This window comes from Cicer arietinum, chromosome 6 (genome assembly GCF_000331145.2).
Source record: "Cicer arietinum cultivar CDC Frontier isolate Library 1 chromosome 6, Cicar.CDCFrontier_v2.0, whole genome shotgun sequence".
In the NCBI taxonomy this organism is placed as follows: domain Eukaryota; kingdom Viridiplantae; phylum Streptophyta; class Magnoliopsida; order Fabales; family Fabaceae; genus Cicer; species Cicer arietinum.
In genome coordinates, this window is record NC_021165.2 from 55,912,837 (window position 1) to 55,937,772 (window position 24,936).

General features: G+C 32.0%; 2 protein-coding genes across 5 annotated transcripts; both read right to left on the reverse strand.

Annotated features, from left to right (window-relative positions):
- Nucleotides 1-7,837: 7,837 nt before the first annotated feature.
- Nucleotides 7,838-11,317, reverse strand: LOC101506285 (splicing factor-like protein 1). Of its 2 annotated transcripts, none has more exons than XM_073369718.1 (2): nt 8,776-11,317; nt 7,838-8,187 (listed from the first exon to the last, which is right to left on the reverse strand). In XM_073369718.1, the coding sequence occupies exon 1, from the start codon at nt 11,174-11,176 to the stop codon at nt 8,825-8,827; it is 2,352 nt and encodes a 783-aa protein (XP_073225819.1). In that variant the 5' UTR covers nt 11,177-11,317; the 3' UTR covers nt 7,838-8,187; nt 8,776-8,824. The 2 variants fall into 2 exon arrangements, with proteins under 2 accessions (XP_073225819.1, XP_004514517.1); XM_004514460.4 differs by having other exon boundaries at nt 8,787-11,316.
- An 8,031-nt stretch (nt 11,318-19,348) lies between these two features.
- Nucleotides 19,349-23,553, reverse strand: LOC101506830 (autophagy-related protein 3). 3 transcript variants are annotated; one of them, XM_004514462.4, is made up of 10 exons: nt 23,271-23,553; nt 22,862-22,932; nt 22,617-22,733; nt 22,360-22,526; nt 21,309-21,382; nt 21,177-21,228; nt 20,721-20,786; nt 20,485-20,612; nt 20,129-20,230; nt 19,349-19,696 (listed from the first exon to the last, which is right to left on the reverse strand). In XM_004514462.4, the coding sequence occupies exons 1-9, from the start codon at nt 23,429-23,431 to the stop codon at nt 20,134-20,136; spliced, it is 933 nt and encodes a 310-aa protein (XP_004514519.1). In that variant the 5' UTR covers nt 23,432-23,553; the 3' UTR covers nt 19,349-19,696; nt 20,129-20,133. The 3 variants fall into 3 exon arrangements, with proteins under 3 accessions (XP_004514519.1, XP_004514520.1, XP_073226501.1); XM_004514463.4 differs by having other exon boundaries at nt 19,349-19,693; nt 23,271-23,535; XM_073370400.1 differs by lacking the exons at nt 21,177-21,228; nt 21,309-21,382 and having other exon boundaries at nt 23,271-23,537.
- Between the last annotated feature and the right edge of the window lie 1,383 nt (nt 23,554-24,936).

Sequence of the window (24,936 nt, forward strand, 5' to 3'; positions counted from 1 at the left end):
ATTGATAACGCGACCAATCTGAATAACAAAATGATGAAGGAGTTGTATGATAGTTTTAAAATTTAGCACCATAATTATTCGCCATATCGTCCGAAAATGAATGGGGTTGTAGAAGCAGCAAATAAGAATATCAAGAAAATTATACAAAAGATGGTAGAGACATGAAATGTTGCCCTTTGCAGTACATGGCTATATAACCTCTATTCGTACTTCAACAGGGGCAACTCCTTTCTCATTGGTGTATGGAATTCCCTCGATCAGAGTCTTGATGGAAACAAAACTGGAAGAGGCTGAGTGGGTTCAATCACGATTTGACCAATTAAATATCATAGAAGAAAAGAGAATGATAGCTTTGTGCCACTGCCAACTATTCCAAAAAAGACTTAAAAAGGCATAGGAGAAAAAAGTCTGTCGTCAAGAGTTTCAAGAAGGATACCTGTTAAAGAAAATATTGTTCATAAAAAAATATTCTCGTGGAAAATGGACCCATAATTACGAGGGACCATATGTTGTGAAAAAAGATTTATCTGGGGAGCTCTAATACTCACAGAAATGGATGGAAAAGAGTTTCCACTTCATGTCAACTTAGATGCAGCCAAAAACTATTATGCTTAAAAACAAAAATAATTAAAAAATGGACTCGCTAGGTTGAAACAAGAAAAGGCGGCATAGGCAAGAACTAGAGCATCCCGATGGATTGAAAACTTGGAATAGTGGTCCATGCAAAAGTTAGGGATATAAAAAATTCAAATGGTTCAAACTGAGGTAATTATTATTCTTAGAAGCTGGCCAGCAAGAGTCCAAAATTACAAGTATAAATAACGTTTGGTATCCTTCAACTAAACATACTCATTCGTACATTGTAACCTTAATTGATTTATTCCCAATATAGTGAATATACTTTTTCCAATGTTGTCATACGATGTTGTACGTTACACTCTTTTTAAAACTAATTCAGTTTCATGGTTGATTGCTTTGCCATTTTGAAGTGTTGTTTTATGATAATAATTGTTAGAATTTGAAATATGTGGAAAAATAAGAAAAATGGAGCATAATCATTTTACACAATGAGTTGTGTTTTAAAATGGGTCACACAAGATATACTAGAGTCACATGCAAAAAACGGTTGTTATCTCCATTGAATCTTATGGGCGTAGAAAATATAAAGGATCAGAGAATCAAAGAAATGAATAAGAATTTATGCATAACACACATAAATCATGCATCTTACATTCATAACTTACTTATAGTCACATGAACCATGCGTGTTCATTTATACTTTACTTATATTCAACAACTTTGCATAATGCATAACAAGCATGAATCTTTCATATCTTGTTTTCATACTTAACAACCTTCTAAACTAGTTTTCTTCATTCTTATTGATCTACGCATCGTAACCAATAGGAAGACAACCATTTTTTCATCCTTCGATCATTTTTTTCATCATTCGATATACGCATCGGTAACCAATTCGAAGACAAGACGATCATTTTTTCATCCTTCGATTTACACATCGCTAACCAATCTGAAGACAATCATATTTTTTCATCCTTTGATCTACGCATCAGTAATCAATCCAAAGACGATCATTCTTGTCAACCTATGCATCGGTAACCAATCCGAATAAGTTCATTTTTTATTTTTTTTCATCCTTTGATCTACGCATCGCTAACCAATCTAAAAACGATCACTTTTTCATCATTCGATCTATGCGTCGGTAACCAATCTAAAGACGATCATTCTTTCATTCGTGTCGATCTACACATCAGTAACCAATCCGAAGACATTCATTTTTTTTCATCCTTCGATCTATGCATCAGTAACTAATCTGAAGACGATCATTCTTTCATTCTTGTCGATCTACGCATCAATAACAATCCGAAGAGAAGATCATGTTTTCGCATTAGCAATTTATCAGTCTACTCATCTTTGCCTTTTCTACTCATTTTCACAGACAAATTTTGGATTCTACTATTTAATTATATTTTACAACGATGATATTCACATTTTCTAGTAAAAATATAATTAAATAGGGGCAGTTGTAGTACCCAATTTTATCTAACTAACTATAAATAAATCAGAAAGTAATAATATCCATTTTATTATAATATATCAAATTTAATATTTACCATCATTTTATTTTTCTCTATGATAAGTTAAAAAAATTTATAAATATATAAAGATGTATATATTTCTGCCTTCATATTTATTAATACAAAAAAGTAAAAAAAAAAAAAGAAATATAAATTGAAAATAAAAGTTATATAACTAAAAATAATAAGGGTGCACATTTTGTCTCATCATTTCTTAAACCCACAATTATAATAACATTAAACTAAGTAATACACAATGATACATATTTAATTAATTAATAAAAAATAAATTTTTTATTGTCCTCTCTGGTTGTTATGATGCAAAGAGAAGAAGACAAAACTTTGAGTTTAAAACAGAAGCATGAAGACAATATTTTGCAGAACCAGAGACATATATAGAGAGAAACATTAACTCATCCAAAACTTGCTTTATTTCTCAAACATAAACAGAGAATTAACACACTTAGATATGCATCAGACAAGCAAAAGAACTCAGATTATGAATAAAGAAAATAAAACATAAAGAAGGACATTAATGGGGAGCACAAAGGCAAAACAATAAAGCAACTAAACAAGTGGAAAAAAATCTATAAATAGATCTTCATTTGATTTCAACAACGGGGGGCATTTCTTGAAAGAAAAATCGGATACTATCTCTTTTAAACAAACACCAAAAGAAGAAAGAAGAAGAAGATAAACAATAAGAAAGAGTTAAGATATGTATATATTTTTTTCTTCTCTTTTATAACATGAGTTATGAATGAGAAAGCAAAAATGATAAGACTAAAAACTCAAATCTTCGACGAAGTCGTCGCCAGAAAACGGACCATTGTTGCTGTCTTCTTTACTGCTATACAATGATTCGCGTCTTTTACGTTTGTTTTATTCTCTATCTCTTTAATATTGCATTTCGTTTTGTTGTGTGTTTGCTGAAAATTTCATATTTGTTGGTTCTTCATAAAATGTTTGATCTCATGCTTTAGAGTGGTACCTTTTAACTTTTTTTTCTTTCAAAGTTGAGGGATTATAGCTACAGTGAGGTATAGAAACTTGAGACACGTCCAATACTCATTTGGTTGCTGTGTTTTATGCATTCATATTTTTGTGTTATATGGATTACTTAGTTTTTTTTTTTTATCTTTGCAATGTATTTGCTATTAAAGCATTGCCTTCGGGAATAATGTTTATTAATTGTTAAACAAGTTTTTATTTTTGACAGCAAGGGATATGTTTTATCTCTTTTTTTTACGCAAGGTAGAAATAGACTAGACAGGCACAACTTGCATTTTCATCAAGTTTTAAAAAAAAATGCCAAAAATAAAGTCAAGAAAATATTGGTTCAAGTCATGTGTTGACATAATTTGTTATATCATAATAGTTCTAAATTTGTTTTTATTTTTATCTTTTTATAAATTTAAAATTATACAAAAATTATTTTTAATTAATTAATTAGATGTGACATCTTTTTAATCTTTTAGGATACAAGTTGTGACAATTTGATAGTTCTAATAGTCTTTTTAAATTAATCTAAAATCAAATTTTAAAATTTGATTAAATTAAGTGGGACATCTTTTAATTTTTGAGTTGTTAAGACACAAATGGTACCGTTTTACAGTTTTAAAACTTAATTTTAAAACGAAAAATAATAAAATATTCTTAAAATGATTAAATTAGATGTGTCATCTCTTTACTCATTGAGCTTTTAAGACACAAGTTGTACAACTTAAAAGTCCTAAAATTCACATTCCAAAATAATCATTCAAATCAAACAAATTAATTTTTTTCGTCAAATTTTTTTTTTATCAACAACAAAACACATTGTCATTAAAAGCAATCAACTCATCTGCATTTTCTATCTAAAAACTAAGTAGCTTTGATTTCTCCATCGCATCGGAAAATACGTAGGAGCAAGATCACCCTCTTGTCAAGCACACTAATAATTTTTAATTTTTTTTACTTTTCTTTCTTAAGCATACTTTTATTTCAAAATCACATTCAAAAAACAAACAATTGATATTTATATTTAATAATAACGAGAAATAAATATATTTAAGTTAATATTAATTTTGCACAATTAATTATAGATAATCGTATTTTAACGGATGTCGTATGGTGCTAATACATTTCCTACGCATAATCGACTCCCGAACTCAAAGTTTTGTTCAAATACCATTTTTTTTCTCTATGTTTAAGGGTTTCTCAATATTTTTCGTAGTTTAAAATAAGTTTTGGTGACGACTTCATTGAATTCGAAAAACACTTGAAATTTTAAGTCGCGACAACATGTATATTTATATTTGAGTTTTATCATTAATTTGCCTATAAATGGTCACTAAAAGTAAGTGAAAAACATCTTGAAAATATATAGCTTAATTGCAGTTTGAATTTTTCTATTTTTATCAATTTGTGAAATCAGTATTCCTACTATAAAATCTGACAGTTTTAATCATCAATTTTGATTTTTTAACTAAAAAATAACAATCTGACATGTTTTGAATAACATGACATATGATATGATAATATATAATGATTAACATTCATCAAATTGCAATAAAATCCTTTAAAAACTTAACTCTCAAGTTCAATTTTTTTATTTTTGTAATTTAATTAATGACATGTGAATAACTAGTGCATATAGAAGGTCTTATTTTTTAGTTCAAAAATTTGAGGGCGAGACCAAAATTGTCGACTTTTAAATAGGAGGACCAATTTAGTGAATAGGTAAAAATAGAGAGACCAAGACGGCAAATAAACTTAAAATATAAAAATCATCGTTTTTGAATTTTTTTTTATAAGTAAAATACGTTTTTATTTTAACAATCCACTCTGAACCGGTGAACCACTAAACCTAGACCGCTTCTATTATCTGGGCAATTTTGAGGATCAATGGAACAAAATGGGAGGTCGTTTCCCGGTTCCACTAGTTGAACTGGCCGATCCGAAATGTTTTTCAAATCATTACTAATAACTGATATTGATGGTTGCAAGAAAAACAAAGTGTGCTTTAACTTAACTGTTCAATTATATATCCATCTACATCTCTAAATATGAAATTATGAACAACAAATTTACTAATACTACTAAAAAGGTTTTTTGTAGTGTTTGAAAAATCAATGGCTTTGCTAGAGACAGAACAAGCAAAGGTTTAACATAACATAATAAAAATGAAAGATCTATTATGAATTTAAAACAGCTTAAGAATGCTTTAGCTTAGAGAATTAGTTGATGTGACCTTTTGAAGAGTTGTAATTGGCCATTTATTGAAAATAGAATGAATGATAAAAAAAATACATAATACTCAAGTCAAAGGTTGTCAAGTGCCAACTGGTCTATAAACTACTCCACTTGGTTGTAGTTTGTAAACATGTATATTTTATGTATTATTCATTCATCTAACAACAATTTGGAATGCCCAGTTGGTCCATTTCTCTTGGTAGGGGCAAAACATGCATATTTTAGCGTATTATTCATTCATCTAACAACAATTTGGAATGAAACTCTCTAATTGAACAACTACATAATAAAACAGGTGCTACAATCGCTAATTAAGGATACACCACAGAATAAATTTAAACCGTAAAGTCAACATGATCTCAAAAAAATTATATATGAAGGTGATAATTGATTCTAATCACCTTCATGAGCCATGAAATTGTAGGGAAGTGTGAAAATTGGAGGTTTCACTCTGGTCAAGAATTTCATGTGGCCTAAATTTACCCTTTGCGAGAGAGGAGTGCTATGTCCTTTGAAATGCCCCTTGTGCAAATCCAAGTTCAAATAAACCTTGCACATGTTCACATGCATGCAACAATTGTTAGAATTTTGAATCTTACAAAGGTGATACAAGAAGCCATGGACTCAAGTGAATAGTCAGTCTATGGAAGCTTTTTCAAAACTCTCACCATTCAAAGCAAACAAAAAAATATTTGATATAACGAGGGGTATCTTATCCAAAATTATATAGTAGAAGATGATGATGATATTATAGATAAATAAAAAAATCGGGATAGAAAGTATTTAACAATATTGAACACAAAAGAGAAATGTGTGGGCAATGAACCTATGGTGGGTGTGAAACGGCAGAAACAAGGTCAGAAGCGGTTTTGTTTAATCAAACTCCAGATTCTAATGAGAACAAAGTCAATTTTGAAAAGTTGGAAAGAGATGAAAAAGATCGGAGCTCATACAAAGCCTCACATGGAAGTCATTAGAGTAAGCCTTTGAAAGGGTGGCTGAAGTTAGTGGAGCAAGGGAATGAGTGACTGAAGTGTAATGTTGATACTTCTTCCTTTCAACAACATAGGAGAATTGGCATTGGCATCAATTTTTAAGACATCCAAGGCAAGTAATATGTGATAATTTCATTTAGGCCTGTAGCAACATTCTATTTTCTCATCTAAACATTTTTTTTAAATTCCAAATAATTAAATAAAGTTTGTTCGACAACATGCCAATATCACTTAGTCACCAATATTTGACTTGTATGCCTCTTTGTATTTGCTGGTGCTATTTCTAATGATATACAACGAGTTCATTCTATTAAAAAAAGAACAAAATGATAAACCCAAATCAACTCTAGAATAGAAAACACATTCTTGGCTCGAAGCATCATCAGCTCAATTTAGGAGTAGACATTTCAACAGGCTTCCTAACCCCATTTCAAGAAAATATTTCATGAATAAATATGAAGTTTAGATTTGACATCAAACCATGACAATCCTAGGGAGTACTTCACATCTGACAGTAAAGTGCCTTCTTTGGTCCTTTGATTCTAAATATAAAAAAAAATGTATTTCATCTAAAAACTTTTGCTGACCCAACTTTCTTATATTTAGAGCGAGAGTGTCAAAACTCCATCTAGTACTTCATTCTATGCAAAACACACTCCTATTCGACTAAATTTTAAATGACTCTTCCTTACTCAAATGCCCACATATATTTAGTGAAACTTAGAAATTTAAACCTAAAAGTGCTTTGAAAAAATTGTGTTAAAGCAATATATTCTTCCCGTATCCTTACAAGCACACAACGCGTACTAGCAAGACTCCAATATTATATTTACCACAATCTAATATTGCATTGTTGAATTAGAAAACTTAAGATATTTCCCTTACGCCAATACAACAGAACTGTATGTTTTGATTAAAAAAAGGAGCAGGTGTCAACAAGAAAACGTATCAAAATTCTACAACTCAAATTCTTAATAATCTATTTTAACTTCACCCAGCAACACATCTAAACGAAGCATTTAACAACAACAAACACTACCAACAACGGTTTTCACCTCAGCCTTCATCTAATGCCCAAAACATTGATGGTGTCAACAGAGGACCACATGATCACTTCAGAAACAAATGAGAAACTTGATAATTGCCTGTATCATGATACAAGAACTTGGTGTTCATAACACCATGTCAGCTTATTTAGTTAGAGGTAAAATGTAAAAACGCCACCAAGGTCTGACATATATAATGCCAGAAATATAAATCTGTTGCAAGTCTTTTACCTGTCACACATGGATTGTTAAAAAAACAAATCTCGTATACCAACCCGAAATGCCTAAAATAAATAGCAAGGCATGATTACCTTCGGGATAAGATGTGTGATTAAAGGCAGCTTCAGCACCAAGTGATAAAGAGAATTAGTCCTCAAAAAAAAGATTTAAACTCATCACCAAAACTATAAGTTAGAGAATCAGTTCTTAATGAACAAAATCAACTGAAAGTGACAATAGAAGAACATAAACAAAAAACACCAGGTACCAGCTCCCATAAAAGTTCAAACAAGCTTTCAAAAGGAAACATTAGCAACCAGACATTATGGTGTCAATCAATAAAACGCCACAGAAAAAATGCAGACAGTATTAAGTCCTACACAACAAAAAAGATTAATAAAGGTCATCATCATAATAATAATGAGCTTTTGATGTTGTCTCCCACTATATGAAGATTGTTTCTCAACTTCCAGCCCAAATTCTCTGCAAATTTCATAACAGTACAGCAAGGTTAAAGAAGTGAGTCCCAAACTTCCAAGAAAGACATGGCAAGAGGTTAAGAAATCAGGTTCACAAGAGCTCCAAGAAACATCAGGCCTGTCACAACGTTACATCATAACAATGAAGAGTTAAGAGAGAGGTAAAATCATGATGATAAAATATAAAGTAAACATACAGAAGGCCAGTAATGATTTTATGCATAATGACAGCATGAGAATAGACACCCACGAGTTAAGAAACAGAGACAGATTTTTGAGAACCACAAATGAAATTCATGGGACATAATCTGTAAAACAATGCATCCAAACATACATACATTATCATATAGATATCAATAAAACAACACAAAAAACTAGAGGCTCCTTTTCTTTTTAGTTCATCAAGGGGATTTTATATCTGAACCACAAAACTGTAACCAGTTTCTGCTCCGATGGACACCACAAAAAAGAGAAGCAACACATGGTTATCACGGATGCTCAAGGGCTGAAAGAAGAGCTAAAATTGGCATTTATAAGCATGGATAGTAACTTCTTCAAGAACTTGTCTCTTAAAAAGAAATGTGATTCCAACAATTCAAAATGGATTTAAATTCAATTGAATAAAAAAAATAAAATCATCTTTATTTATATCACACACACACACACACATATATATATATATATAGAGAGAGAGAGAGAGACAGACCACAAACATACCCTTCAGAAGTTTGAAGAACGATGAAAATGAAACTATATCATTTCATCTCTGCCATGAATTTCTCATACTCTGAATCAGCTCCATATGATGTCTTCTCTGCTGATGAGTTAGGAGGAGGCACATTTCCAATGCTCTGGGATTGATCGGCACCATATGTTGTCTTGTCAGCAGCAGGAGGTGGGACAGGATGATTACTAGCCCAAGGCGCATTTGCAATGCTGTGGGATTGGTCTGAAGTTGCAGGGGCCGATGGGGGAGGTGGTGGAGGAACTGCATTGTAGTAAGGTGGAGGAGGATATCCGTAAGATGCAGGATATGTTGGTGGAGCTGCTGGCGGCATTGATGGTACTGTGTTCCCATACATGTTGCCCGGTACAGACTGAGAAGATGTATTATTATCAGACTGCACTCCAGGAGGATAATTCTGCTGCATTTCACTAGAATTCATGGGCTGGGACGTAGCACCGGGAGGACCCGTATGGATTGGAGGAGGATATTGAACACCATAATGAGGCATAGGTTGACCTTGCATAGGAGGATACATAGTTGACCCAGGTGGAGGAGGAGCATATGGATTGTATGGAGGAGGAACAGGAGGTCCCCATGGAACTGGGGTACCACCGTAACTCCCAGGAGGAGCACTTCCAAGGGGACCACCACCAGTATACTGTTGGGATGGATAGGCACCCATTTGCTGATTTGGAACAGGATAAGTCGGCACAGCAGAAGCTGGTGGGCCAGGAGGTACAACAGGCTGAGGCGGCTTACCAGCAACTCTCACTGCAATGGTTCGGCCCTCGAGGCGATAACCATTCATGGCCACAATCGCATTGTTTGCCATTGTGATATCAGCATACTTCACAAACCCATATCCTTTACTCAAACCTGTCAGTCGATCCTTAATAACTTTCGCCATGACAATCTCACCAAATTGTTGAAACAATTGGATCAAGCCATCATCCTCAAGAGTGGGTGGCAAATACCCAATGTACAAATTTGTATCATCAATTTCCTTTTTAACTGCACCAACCCCTAAGCCAGCTTGTGGTGTACTACCAGCCGAACCAGAATTGTTAGCCCAAGGTGGATTGCTTCCAGAATTGCCCGACCCAATTGCCAAAGTACTGGTTTGCTTTATTGCAGATTCAGGAACCGTACCACCTAACTCAGCCAAGAAATTCTGATACTCATCATCCATCTTCTTCCCCGTAGCACCTTTCACCGGACAATCTATACTAGGATGACCACCATCCCCACAATGCTTACAAACAACTTCACTCTTAAAAGTCGAAGTCCTCGTAGGACACGCATATTGGCGATGACCAGGTTCCCCACACAACCTACAATACTCTTCATCCCTAATAGTCCCATTCAAAGCTGCAAGCTCCCTAAGCTGTTGCCTCTTATGCTCATTCAAGACCTCATCCACAGGCTGCAAAAGCTTCTCTACCATACCAGCAGCAGCTTCAAGCGCATCAGCGGTATCAGCCTCCACCAAAACATGCAAATCTTCATTCTCCGAAGGATCAGGTTTCAAGTCCCTCTTCTGTTGCAACCTACCTTCTTTCACCGACCCTTTACCTCGAATCACAATCTTAGCACCAGTTTCTTTCTCCATACGTTTCTGAGTATTACCCCTAGGACCAATAATAAGCCCTATGAAATTATAACCAGGGTATTCTTTCATTGGTATATAAAGCTTCTTCTGAAGCTTTGGTGGTCTATAATCAGCAGGTGGCTTAAATGCAGGGTTTTTCTTAATAATCTGAGATATAATTTCTTGTCTCTCTTTTTGTAATCTCTCACGAGCACGATACTCTCTAGTGTTAATTCTAATACCCATATTGTCATATATAGGTTCAGGTGAGGGAGATCTAGCACCTTCAGGACGATCATCTAAAGGTAAACCAGATTGTAACATTCTACTAATCTCAAGTAATCTACTATTCAAAGCTTGAATTTCGGGATCGAATTCAATACCGCCCATGAAATCAGGAAGTTGAATTACCGGTTTCGGCTCATCGTCTGCCCATCGCGACTTCCTTTTCTTCGTTCCGGCGCCTAATTCGCCTCCAGCCTGATCGTTTGAATCTGGCTGTGGGTCCCATCGACTTCGACGGCGGCGTTTGCTTGTTGTCTCTTCTTCGCCGCCTGATTGATCCTTGTCGGTGGTGCCGCTTCGGGTATTACCAGTCAGACCATTCTCGGATAGAAGTGGTTTTGTAATATGTGGCCGCGAACCGGTATCGGCGGCGAGTTGGCCGTTCTCCGATGGGTTTCCATTGGTGCCGTTTTGGGGGATTAGGGCTTGGGATTGGTTTTGATAGTCTGATGTTGAATCGGGTTGTGGTGGTAGATCGTTGGGAGGGTTCGAATCGAGAGCTTCCATGGATGATTGAAGAGAGAGAGAGAGAGAGAGATAGGGTTAGGGTTTTAAAAAAGAAGAGGTGGAAGAAGAAGAAGAAAGAAGAAAATTGTAGTGATGCAAAGGAAATCGAAGAACAATACGTAACACACGTGACCTATCTGTTTGGTAAGCTTAGTTATATACTGTTATTACCTTTATTTCTCACAAGCTTACTCGACTCCACAAGGATTCCTCTCTTCGTTTTTTTTTTTAAAGAAAAAACACTCTTCTTTTTTATTTTTCTTCTGATGATATTTATCATGTATTTTATATATATTAATAATAAATATTATCTGTATTTTATATGTATTAATAATAAATATTTATTTCATCATTTTTTGTATTTGTTTATAAATAACAAATATTTGCTATTTTTTTATGTATTAGTAATTTATATTTGTCAAGTAATTTTTTATATTTATTATTAATAAATATTTATTAATCAAATATAGCATATGTGTTAATATTTGTTAACTGATTATTGGTGATGATTTTGCTATTGATGAATTAATCTTTTTAGTTATTGTTATTTGAGTAATTTACATGTGTCTTGAGAATATACAAAGCTGTATTTATAATGTATTTACTATAAATATGATTGTTAAGTTCAATTTCATTAGCAGCTATTACTTAGACATCTTTTACATGTGTGTGGTCAATTTTAATGCTTCCTTTTAAGTCGAAGTTTATATTTCATATGTACCAAATTTGTTATAAATAGATCCAACTATATATTATTTAAGACACTTACTAAATATATTATTAAATTAATCGATTGAACCAACAAAATCAGTTAAGATTTCTTTAAAATGAATTATATTTTTTATAAAGTGTCAATCGATCTTTATGTGTTTCGTTCTCTCATGAAAGCCCGAATTGAAAGCAGTATGAAATGCAACTTGATTATCACAAATTATTTTTTGTTGTCTTGACATCTCCTAAATTTGTAAGTTGTTGCTACCCTAACTCAATATTATACTTTTACACTCGATCTTTTGACTACTTATTTGATCCACCATGTTATCACATTACCTCCAACAATATTTTATATGTGACTAATAACACACACCATATTTTACAAGTGTGGTTAATACTATCATTGATTTAAACGTTTGATTATGAGTTGATGATGATAAAGTTGATAATTCTAAGTTAATGATGATAATTTCTAAGTTAATGATGATAATTTTGCATTCTGACACACTAGTTAATCAATTAGTATACACAATCGGCTTAATCGACTAAATGAAGTAAAAATTGATAAAATGTTAACAACAAGATCACTTGTAATAATTGATTAATCAATTAAATATTGAAATATTATTAGTAATAATCGATTATTTAAATAGAAGTAATCAATTAAGTGATTATAACCCCATAATTACGTTAAGTGTTGATCAAGAAACATTTTAGAAGAAATAATAGATTATTTTAGGTTAATAATCCCTTAATTGGTGTAATAATTGAGGTGGCACAATCACCATAGAGACACAGATGTTGCACAACACAGTCATACACCACCGTTTTACAGAATAACAAACGGTGTCAAGTGATAAATTTTGAAAGAAATTAGGGGAAGTTTTTGCCTACTAAAAAATTAGAGGGAGTGTTTGTTTAATTTAAAGACACCTCATTGGCCTCTAAATTTGTCACTGAAAACATTTTTTTTTTATAGTTTGAATAAACATGTATATTATGGGGTTATAGCTGTATCTTTTAGTGACCTACACCACTTACTAACATAAAACTGTTATTTTATACCGAATGATAATCATATTTGTAGTAGAAGAAATGTTTTGTTGACACATTATTTAATATCAATTCTGTATATTTATACGATTTTTTTTTAATAGAATTTTGTCTCTCTCTTCAAACAACTGGTCAACACATACTCATGTTCTATTTTATATGGGATTAATACAGTGTCACATTTTTCTGTGTCAAAATAAAGGAGTTCTTACAGTAGATCTTGGATAAAGTATGGTGGTTCAAACTGTCATTTTCTATATAAAAAATAAAAATAATTCTCTATAGTAAAATAAGATTGAATGTTTGTGTATTATTAAACTCTTGTACATATTAATGAAGACCAATTAATTATTTTTATTAAGATCTTATTGCATCTGGATACTTCCTTAATGAAGAGTAAACAAATGATCATGGTAATTAATTCATTTGATGCAATTAAAATTGTATCTCTGATGTGACAAGTGTTATATTATTATATATTAATAATAAAGATGTTTTATATATTTTATTCTCTTTTATATATATATATATATATATATATATTAATTGTAATTCTATTATTTTAAATTTTTGTTCAATTTATGTTATGAAACTTTAGTAGAGTTGTTTTTCTTCTTCTTCTTCTTCTTCTTCTTCTTCTTCTTCTTCTTCTTCTTCTTCTTCTCTTTTTCTTCCTCCGTTCTATGACCGATATAGATTTGCTCTCTCCGTTTCTTACCCGATTCTACCTCTATGTTTTCGACGTGATTCTTCTCTTTTGATTTTGGCGTGGTTCTTCTCTTCTAATTCCAGCACGATTTTGTTTGATTTCTGATTGAATGCTATTGACATGTTATCCCTAATTTCTTTTGTTTCAGTGATTGTGTTCGTCGTATTTTCCTGTCATTATTTGTTATGGCTGGTGCTAAGGATGAATCTGTTCAAGTTGTTATTTGTTATGGCTGGTGCTAAAGATGTGATAAAAAAAATTTGATTGAAAATGATACATGAGGTTATGTTGATGGACTTTCTATGAAGTCTACAGAAAGAAAAAATAATGAAGCTAAATATGCAAAAGATTTTAAAACATGGAATGTTAGTAATTCAAAAATCATTACTTGGATTAATAATTCTATTGAGCTATCTATAAATGTGCAACTAGCAAAATGTGATATTGCTAAAGAAAGTTGGGATCACTTGAAACGTTTGTATGTTCAGTCTAACTTTGTAAAACGGTGTCAATTGGAATGCGATATTAAGGCTCTTAAGCAAAACAATATGATTATTCAAGAATTTTATTCGGCAATGACTAACTTGTGGGATCAATTGACTTTTTATGGAATCAACTGAGTTGAAAGCTGTCAAAGCATACATTGATCTGAGAGAGGCGCAACGTCTGGTTTGATTTTTAATGGCTCTTCACGATGATTTTGTGGGTCTTCGTGCGGGGATTTTTCATCGTTCTCCTCTCCCTACTGTTGAATCAATAGTTAGTGAATTTTTTGCATAAGAAATTAGACTTAAGACTCACTCTGTTGTGTTAGATAAGAGAATTCTCTCAACTCTCCCACCAATTTTTGTTTCTCTTGTTCAAAAAGGAAAAGCTCAACAGAGAGTTGAGCTTGGTAATGACAAATGTGCTATTTGCAAAGAAAAATGTCATTAGAAAGCACATTGTCTGAAATTGGGGAGAACACGTAAGAATAATTTTAGGGACCATCGTCCAATGTTGTTGTTTCTACTTCTCCTACCATTGGCTCTAGTATTGGTTATGTATACTCATCTAAGACTACCTCCCAAATATCTGATATTGCATAACAACTTTAAAAACTTTTTTTCGCTCAATCACATGCAATGTCTGCCTCCTTTACTAAAGGTTTGAACTATTCTAGTATGTCAGGTATATCTCATTCCATATGGATTCTTGATTCTAGAGCATCTCATCATAAGACATATGGTGATAAATCTTTTGTGTTTGTGAATCATGTCTCATCTATATCGGTTATGACTATTGATGACACTCTTATGCCATTAGCATGCATTGGTTCTATCTCCACACCAAGCTTGTCTATTTCTGATGTTTATAATATTTCTAATCTCACTTTGAGTCTTGCTTTCATTAGTCAACTATGTGATTTCAATTATTCAATTATATTTTCTTCCACTTATTATTGTGTGCAGAATCCATATTCTAGGAGGCTTATTGGGACATACCATATACAAGGGGTACTTTATGATTTGGATGACCTGTGAGTCCCAGATACTTCAACCTTAACAACCACTATTGACTTATTATCTAATTTTCGCTTGATTTCTTCGTCTTCAAGTTTTTATTTATGGCATTCTCGTAAAAGTGTTTAAGTTTCATATGCCCCTTTTGATTTAGTTCACTTTGATGTTTGGGGTCCATCACTTATTCTCACCAAAGGTGGATCTAGATACTATATTTCATTTATTGATGATTGCACTCGTTATTGTTGGGTTTATTTTATGAAAAATCGGTATGAATTTTTTTACATTTATCATATGTTTCGTGTCATGGTCAAGACTCAATATAATGATGTTATAAAGTGATTTCATTGTACTTATATGGTGAATATACCTCTCATTAATTCTTTGAATTACTTTCTTATGATGACACCCTCCGCCAGACATCTTGTATTGATACTCCTCAACAAAATGGAGTTGCTGAAAGGAAACGTCATCATATTATTGAGACTGCTTGTTCCATTTTGTTGTTTGCTTCAGTTTCTAGTGAGTTTTGGGGAGTAACAGTTCTTAATGATGTTTATGCTATTAATAGAACTCCATCATCTATCATATCAGGTTTGTGTCTCTTTGAAAAATTGTATGCTTATATCCCTTATTACTATTCTTTGAAAGTCTTTGATTCTACTTGTTTTGTTCTTCGTCCACAAGTAGAGCGCACTAAGTTGTCTTCTCGGTCAACAATGTGTGTTTTTCATGGTTATGGGGATGATCAAAAGGGTTATCGTTGTTATGATCCTCATGTAAGAAAACTTTATGTTTCTCGTAATGTTGTTTTTCTTAAGCACATCCCTTTTTACTCTATTTCCTCTAATTCTCATATTACTAAAAGTTCATAACTAACTCATATTGGTCCTAATGGTAATACTTCTAGTGACTGTAATGTTGAGAATTGCAGAACAAATACTACTACTCCATATGATGACATCTTTTTTATGCCTTTAGTTGTCCAACCGCCTCATACGATTGTTGATCATCTTCATTACCCTTCCTATCACCGTAAGTCTACTCAGTTACCTGATTTTGTCTATTCCACTTACTCAGCTTCTTTTGCTTCTTGCTTAACCTTGATTCACAATTTGTTTGAGTCTTCTTCCTATAAAGAGGCTATTCTTGATCCTTTTTAGCAGCAGGCTATCGCAGAAGAACTTTCTGCATTGCACAAAACAAATACTTGGGAGTTAGTACCTTTTCCTCTTAAAAAACATGCTATTAGGTCTCGTTGGGTTTATAAAATCAAAACTAAGTCTGATGGATCGATTGAGAGCTACAAAGCACGTCTTTTTGCTAAGGGATTCTCTCAACAATATGGTATGAATTATGAAGAAACTTTTGCTCTGGTAGCCAAGATGACCATTATTCGTACTATTATTGTAGTTGCATCTATTCGTCAATGGCATATTTCTCAAATGAATGTCAAAAATAATTTTTTAAATGGTGAGCTTATGAAGAAGTCTATATGGTCTTTTCACAAGGAGTTTCTCATGATTAGGGGAAAATGTGTAAGTTAAAAAAGGCTCTATGGTTTTAAACTAGCTCCTCGAGCATGGTTCGAGAAATTCTCTATTGTGGTCATTTCTCTTGGTTTTCGCTCTAGTGAACATGATTTTGCATTGTTTATAAGATCCACCACTTATGGTCGCATTATAATTTCTTTGTATGTTGATGATATGATTATTACAAGTGATAATGTTAGTGATAATGTTAGCCAAGTAGTTTGAGATGAAGGACTTGAGAACTCTTCGCTATTTCTTGTGGATTCTTGTGGATTGAAGTTGCCTACTCTCCTAGAGGCTACCTTCTTTCTCAATCCAAGTACGTTGTCCACATTCTTGAAAAGACTCATATTTCTGATACTTGAGCAACATATACTCCTCATGAGTTGAATGTGAAATATGCACTATAGGATGTGGTGTTCTTTTACCAGCTTCCATTTTGTACCGTACTTTGGTTTGCAATTTGATGTATCTTACGATTACCATACCTATAATTGCTTATGATGTTCATGTTGTCAGTCAATTTGTTGTCTCTCCCACTACAGTACATTGGACAACGGTTCTTCGTATTCTTTTTTATCTTCGAGGAACTCGATTTCAAAGTCTTCTCTTTTCATCGTGGTCCTCATTGGAGTTACGTGCTTATCTAATGTTGATTGGGTTGGTGACACCACAAATCGTAAGTCCACCACTGAGTTTTTTTTATCTTTCTTGGAGGCTTTATTATTTTTGGAAGAGTGAGAAACATAACATTGTCTCTCGTTCTTCTACAGAAGTTGAGTATCGTGCTATGTCATTCACTACTACTGAAATAATTTAGTTGCATTGACTTTTGTTTGATATGAGTATCTCTCTTTCTGAACTAACTCTGATGCACTACAAACAAGAATGTTATTCAAATTGCTCATAATTCGATCTTTCATTAATGCACCAAACACTTTGAAATTGATTGTCATCTTACTCGTCATCATCTTCAGCATGGAACCATTACATTACCGTTTATCAATTCTTTCTTACAGATTGCTGATTTGTTCACAAATATGTTTTCCATTAAATATTTTCATTTTTTAGTCGACAAACTCTCGACGCTCCATGTTAATGCATCGTGAGTTTGAAGGGATATGTTAGATAATATTACTATATATTACTATAAGAGTATTTTAGACATTTATATTTTTTTGTATGTATACTCATTGTAACTCTATTACCTCAAACTTTTGTTCATTCTATGTTATGAAATTCTGATAGGGTTGTTTCTCTTCTTCCTTCTTCTTTGTATGTTTATCATTGTAAACAACAAAAACAAATGAAATCAGGTTAAAAGTTAGTATTATAGGGAATTGGAGAGTTAATTAAAATACTACATTGGAGTCTCCCACATCTGACAAAGAAGCAAAGGGAGGGATTCTTCATTTTATTTTCTTAATTAGTTGCACTTTGATGATTAATTTGATGTTAGTTGGATGCATATTTTGGAGTAGTCTCATATACGTATTTATGGCCAGGATTTAGGTGAGCCAAGTCAACACTTTTATTTATTTATATGTAATTGCTATAAAAAATAAAAAATAAAATTGTAAAATACCATTCTCAAATAAACAACAATGCTTTAAAAAACAAATCTAAAATCAAATTGGTGATCTCAAGGGTCATGCTTCAACTTGTTTAATCAGTTTAACCGAATGACAAATATAAAATAAGAAATAATAACTAATTAAATGAATTACAATTTAACTGTGACTTAATTCTCGTGATATTAAATTAATCAATGAAATGGTCAATCCTCGTTTAACCGGATCTAACTGATTAAATTAATTTTTAAAGACTGTAACAGAAATCACTATAAGAATAAAAGAAAAGTTTCAAATGTGATGAGCGATATATACAATAAAGATAATACTTTTAGTTCTAAAAAAACTATTAAAGGTGAAAAAGTAAAATAAAATATGTGAACATAAATGCTAGTAGTAATTAATATGTTAAAAACTATATATAGTTCATGTTTTATGGGATAAAATATAAACAAAAATCAATAATTTTTCTCCTGTGTAATGATAACATATCTAAACTTCCTTAATTAATATACCTTTTTACACTTTCAATAACCAATTTTGTTATCAATGAAGGCAATTTAAGCAATAGATCACCGACATTTTTTAACATATATGTAATTTATCTATTTTTGTTTATTAATAATTCATTTCAGACGGAGTTATTTAGTATTTCCCCTCAAGATGTGTACTTCTAGATAAGATTGAATTTTTAGACACATAGGGTTGTTAAAAGTAGATCAATATGCATTAGTTTAGTGGTACAAGTGTGTGCCTAAAACCTATAGTGCAATGGTTCAAACTTAGAAATGTGACATTTTTTAGTTTAACACAATTACACATTTTATCTTCCAAAGTATGGTGATTGTGTTATTTAAGTTCCTAAAACCACACTGCATTCCTGTCAAATTCTCTGCCACATGGGAAGAGAAAAAATGCCACAATAATTTTTGGTTAACAAAGGAAGAAAAGTTTGGTGACGGACCAGATTGTAAATAGGGTAAAAGTCAAGGGACGCAAATGCACAGCTAAAAAAAAAAGACAAAAATGCACCGCCCCAATACATGTGAAATTGCAATTAAACCAATAAATAATTTAACTATGGAGAAGAGTAAAGAACTTCAAGCCAATGATTAGCCATGATTGATTCATATTGTTGGGAGCAACATTGGCTTGTTATGTACATATTTAAAGGAAATTTGTCCAACTTCTAGACAGTCACAATTCAAATGACCATAATTTACACGGATCCTCTCCAATGATTAGAAGTTTCAATCACCAGAAATTTCTTTCCTGCCAGAAATTTCAGTTCACCAGAGAGGAACTGCACCGACTTTACACATGTACAATAACTGTGCAACGTTCATATAGATTATATGTAGTTTCAATATTCGCGATAAAAAAAGAAGTGTTGGTAATAGAGATTATGCCCGTGTTATACTCAAACGTGCAGCTACCTTCTGAAACAAAAGAAAAAGTATATATCATCAAAATGACTATATTGGTCATGAAAATAGAATCATATCATAACATCACAATTTAGTTCAGCTCATAGTGATAACAAGACAAGATGCATGATGAATTCTCATTCTATAACCAATGGGGTCTAGTGCAAGTAGTTGTTGCACAATATGTGTATGTGAGTGTTGCAAATCTTGGGGTATTGAGTTCCATTCTTACTCATAAAAATAAATAATTGACATCTATGAGTGAGAACACATGTAATACTTAAGAGAACATTGCCGATAGTAGCGGAGAGATATATATGAGCACTGAATAGGTAGAGTGCACCACATATACATGACTTACAGCATCACTTAGAAAACATTTAAATAGTAGGAATGAATACATAATTGAAATGATAATAAAATATAAATAATAATCTGAATTACCTTAGTCAATTGCTGGAGCTACCAAGATCGAAGTCCATGGTGTAATCATACTCAATTGTTGGAATTACAGAGGCCATAAATTTCAAGAAAAGAAATAGGTACCTACAGAAAAAAAGTTTCTGCAATTATATACCTCATATATAGCAGTTATTAGGAACAGAAATGCACTATAGAGTCATAAGCTAGAACATTTTTCTTCAGGGGGTGTTCAATATTTAAGAGCACAGTGAAAATAACGGTATATACAATCACTGTTAATGAGAAGTCATGTCTGATAAAATAAAATACCCGTTTACATCACATGGATCACTTGTATATTGAATTGAAAGCAACAACATTAGAAACAAAGGGTTTACTTGTCAACTTCAGGCTCAACTCCACGTGACATCAACACATCGATGATTTTCTTCATAACTGCTCCATGTCGACATGGATGAATAGATGCATGCTTCCCAGGCAAGTGAGGGTGATCCTCAATTGTTACCTGCAACATTTTTTAAGTTAGAAATAACACATTGACATTAACTGTACTAAACTCTATAAGAATATGTGTTTATGCGTGTCCATAATCAATTGATATGTCACATCTCACCGTTTTGCGTGCATGGTCTTGACTAACATCTTCAAGGACATGTTCTGGTTGCAATAACATTCTTGACTGTCACAAGACGAGATGGAATGAATCACTGAAAAGTACACTAGTTTTCCAAGGTATGTAATTTCAAACAATGAAAGCATCAAACCATTAAAAAAACATAAAAATTTTATGTTTGGCACTAATGTTAGACACTATTTTATTTTTGCAGCCCCCATGCTTAATCGATGACAGGGAAACCGTGAAAATGATTCTGTCCTGTACATCACACCTTCATTCATCCTCATGTTAAGGATTAGGTTTTTTTTTCCAGCTAGATATACCGGGTTATGTTAGTTTGAACTTTGAATATATAATGCTAATTCTAGTTCTAGTAGTACTTTGACATGGCCTTGTAGACGAGTCAAAAGTGACTCATGAAGCTTTTACAAGGATCAAGTGAATAAAACAAACCTCATCATAGCCAGTAAGCCACACCCGAGGTGTTTGATAATACTTATCATACCTGCATAAAAAGCAAAGTCCACCTTTTAGTACCATGAATCAAATGACAATCATGAAAATTGATATGGAAGCTCATCTTACGTAATGCTGATATCATAGGTGCGGGTCCGTAGAATATTATCATCATCAGGTTCATGAGCTACTAGATATGTGGACTGAAGAGTGGCCACCAATAAGCACAAGGAAAAAACAAATGACATGAATCACATTTCTCAAATCAGTGTCAAACAAACAGCAGCAATCTAAAAACATCATAAATTAAAATGCAAATTTAATCGGGGATCAAATTCAGATGAAATAGTCTTTTAACCTAAATGGTCGCCTCGATCAACATACTTCTAAGTGTGAATATGTGAATGAGGAGTTCAGAATAAACCCTGCGGCTAATTGGAAAGTCACTTGCTAAAACAAGATACACAAGTCTCAAGTTCAGAATTTCTATGTTAGCAAACAAACCAGAAGCTTGTGTTTCACAGAATCAGTTATTATGGGTACTTGACAGTAAATGGCAGCTGAATTTGAAAAAATGATTTCAACCGTTAGAAAGGTTTGGAGTTAAATGGTCTTTATTTGGATATGATTCATGATAGGCTCAGTGTTATCGAATGGCAGCCATGGTGGCAAAAATAATGGATCTTGGCCTCTCCGCAATGGACACAAAATAGTATAGGAAATATGACAATGTCTGATCCATATAACCAGACTCTTCCTTGTGAGAAAAGGCTTTGATTATTGTTGTTGATTTCAGCCATAAGAAAGATAAATATATATCCTTCTAAAAGCATGCCATAGTAATAAACAAATACAAAAAATAGATAGATATTTGGGTTTAAACCCCTTGATCATATGCTTGAAGGTTATTGTGATAATAAAGTGATGGCCCCTAAAATGACACTAATATGCAGTAGCATTACTGCTATTAGGATGTTACTTCCCAACTTATTTTTCTAAATATCTATTTCGTACCAGGATCTCTTTCCTTTTCTTTCCAAAAATTTATTTCTAGAAAAGATAAACTCAAAACTTACTAAGACAACAATCTACATATAGCAGAATAAATATCTCTATTCCCCTTTATTTGATCCAATAAAACTGAAACTATTACTTTGAAATTGATGAAGTATCAACTTACAGGATCTATCTCAATAATGTTGTCAGTTTCTTCAAACTCTGCCATATCAGGAATATCATCATCCTCCTTACCTTCCATGTACGTAGATGCTTTCCTAATAGAACTCTTCTTGCTGATTTCTAGGCTTTCCATGGAAGGTAAATTGTCATCTTCCTCAGATTTAGTTTCTGAAAAATAAAATTACAAGGGTATAATAAGATCAAAGGATTAAAGTGCGCAGCACAATATCCATGCCTTTGATCCAATTGAATACGCACCTTTAGGTTTTCCATGAGTTGCTAGCCATCCATCATTATCTTCATCATCAAGTAGAACTTCCCCTCCAGCAGCTTCATATTCTTCTTCAATAGATGCAGCTCTCCGCAGACAAGGCACTGTTTTGTACAAAATAACTTCAAAAATCAGCCATGAAATAAGACAGGTCTTATGAAAATAACAGAAACAGAGAACACTCATAAATCAAAATGTAAAAAACCACTCACTCTAAAACCATTAAACTTACCATTTCTAGTAATCAAAAATTGTTTCTCAGATGGTAAATATGACTTCCTCTTGCTTGGCTCACCCGATTCCCTATCATTCAAAGTAAAAAAAAAAAAACAACCACATGAATAAAAATCTTCAATATTCTCATTCTTATACCTCACATGTCTGAGTAACAAAATTTCTATATGTACAAATAGATAATAATCTCTATAGCACTGACATCTCTAATCAAAGTCATGTCCTAGTGTTGTAGTATAACGATTATTGAACATAAATAAATCCACAAAACTAGAAACCCCTTACGAAAAAATTACGATTTTTCAGAAGAAAATAGAAGTGATTTTTAGTTGAAATAGAGAATAGCCAATACCCAATTAGAAAAACGATGAACCCTAATTAGGAAAAGGGGGGAAATTTGAAATTACCATGACCAGGTAGGGCATTTGGCAACGAGATTATCGCCAGCAAGGATGAATTCGGAGACACTAAGAACTCCTTTTTCTTTAAAAGCAGAAACGGTTCTTGGACCAGTGATTCTCTCAACAGTGCCTTTGAAAGCTTCGTGAAGCTTTTGAGAAAGAACCATCTCTTCTTCCTCTTTGATTTTTGGCAGAATCTTAAGAGAAAGGAAAAGAAGAGGTTGTGTGTTGTGTTGTTTTATTTGTTCTCTCTTTGTCAATATATATATATATATAATAATATATAGATACAACAGCACCTTCGATTAGATCGGAGGTTTTATAACGGAAGCCACGATTTTTAGTATCATCATTAAGGCATGTGATTAATTAATTCATATGATTAAGTAATAACTTACCAAGAATACCAATGTTTTAGTCAAAAAACAAAAAAAAGTTAATCCTTATTTGGTTTCCTGCAATATAGCTGAATTCAGTTTTGATATCTCGTTAAACTTGGATCTTTTAAATATGTTGATGTGACATGATGAGTTAGCTTTTTTTCATATTTTTTGAATCTAATATCTAATATATATAGAAAGTTGTATACTATATAATTCTTTTATTACCTTTACCTTTTTTATTTTTTTTTACACTTCTAATTTTTGAGGTTAAATTAATCATTTTTTTAATTGTTTCTCTCATTCTATATTGATTTGATACTTTCTTTTTGTACTTTTACTTTCTTTTCCAAAATAATATGTTTGTGTCTTCTTTATTCTTTTTTTACTTTTCTTATGCAATATATTTTTAAATGTATTTTTAATTTCTATAGGTTTATTTAGATGATTACATTTTTTTAATCATAATAGTCACTAAAGAAGCAATTGTATTGTATATTAATACATGAGACACATATTTGTCATTAATATATTTATTTATAGAATATATATTTGTTATTAATAAATTTTATTAAAAAAAAACCTAAGATAAATATTTAATATTGATAAATATAAAAATAAAATAAACATGAAATAAATATTTATAACTGTTAAATATAAATAAATAAATAAAAGATACATTTTTGTCATTTATATGGAATTATAGATTTGTGAATGATAAATATTTATCATTGATAAGTATCAAAATCATACGATAAATATTAATCACTTATAAAAAATATGAAATAAATATTTATCATTTATACATAAAAAATATGGGTCACATATTTGTCACTGGTAATTTTTATAAAAAAATGATAAATATTTATCATAGATATAAAATAAACGAACAAATATATATTATTGGTACAAAAAAAAAATACGGAATGCATAGTTATCTCTGATAAATATAAAAAATTATAAGATTAATATTTATCACTCATAAATATAAAGAAAAAAAAAATACGACACAAATATTTGACATACATAAATAAAAAATACATAACACATATTGTTTACTTATAGATATTAAAAATCATAGAGAAAATATATGTCATGATATATAAAAACAACACGAGACAAATATTTATCATTGATAAATATAAAAACTACGGGAAAAATATATGTAACTGATAAAATATAATTAAAGTACTAGACAAATATTTATCATTAAAAATATTAAAAAAGACACGAAACAAATCTTTTTCAAAGAAAATAAGAACTATAATGTTTCATACATCAATAAAAATAAT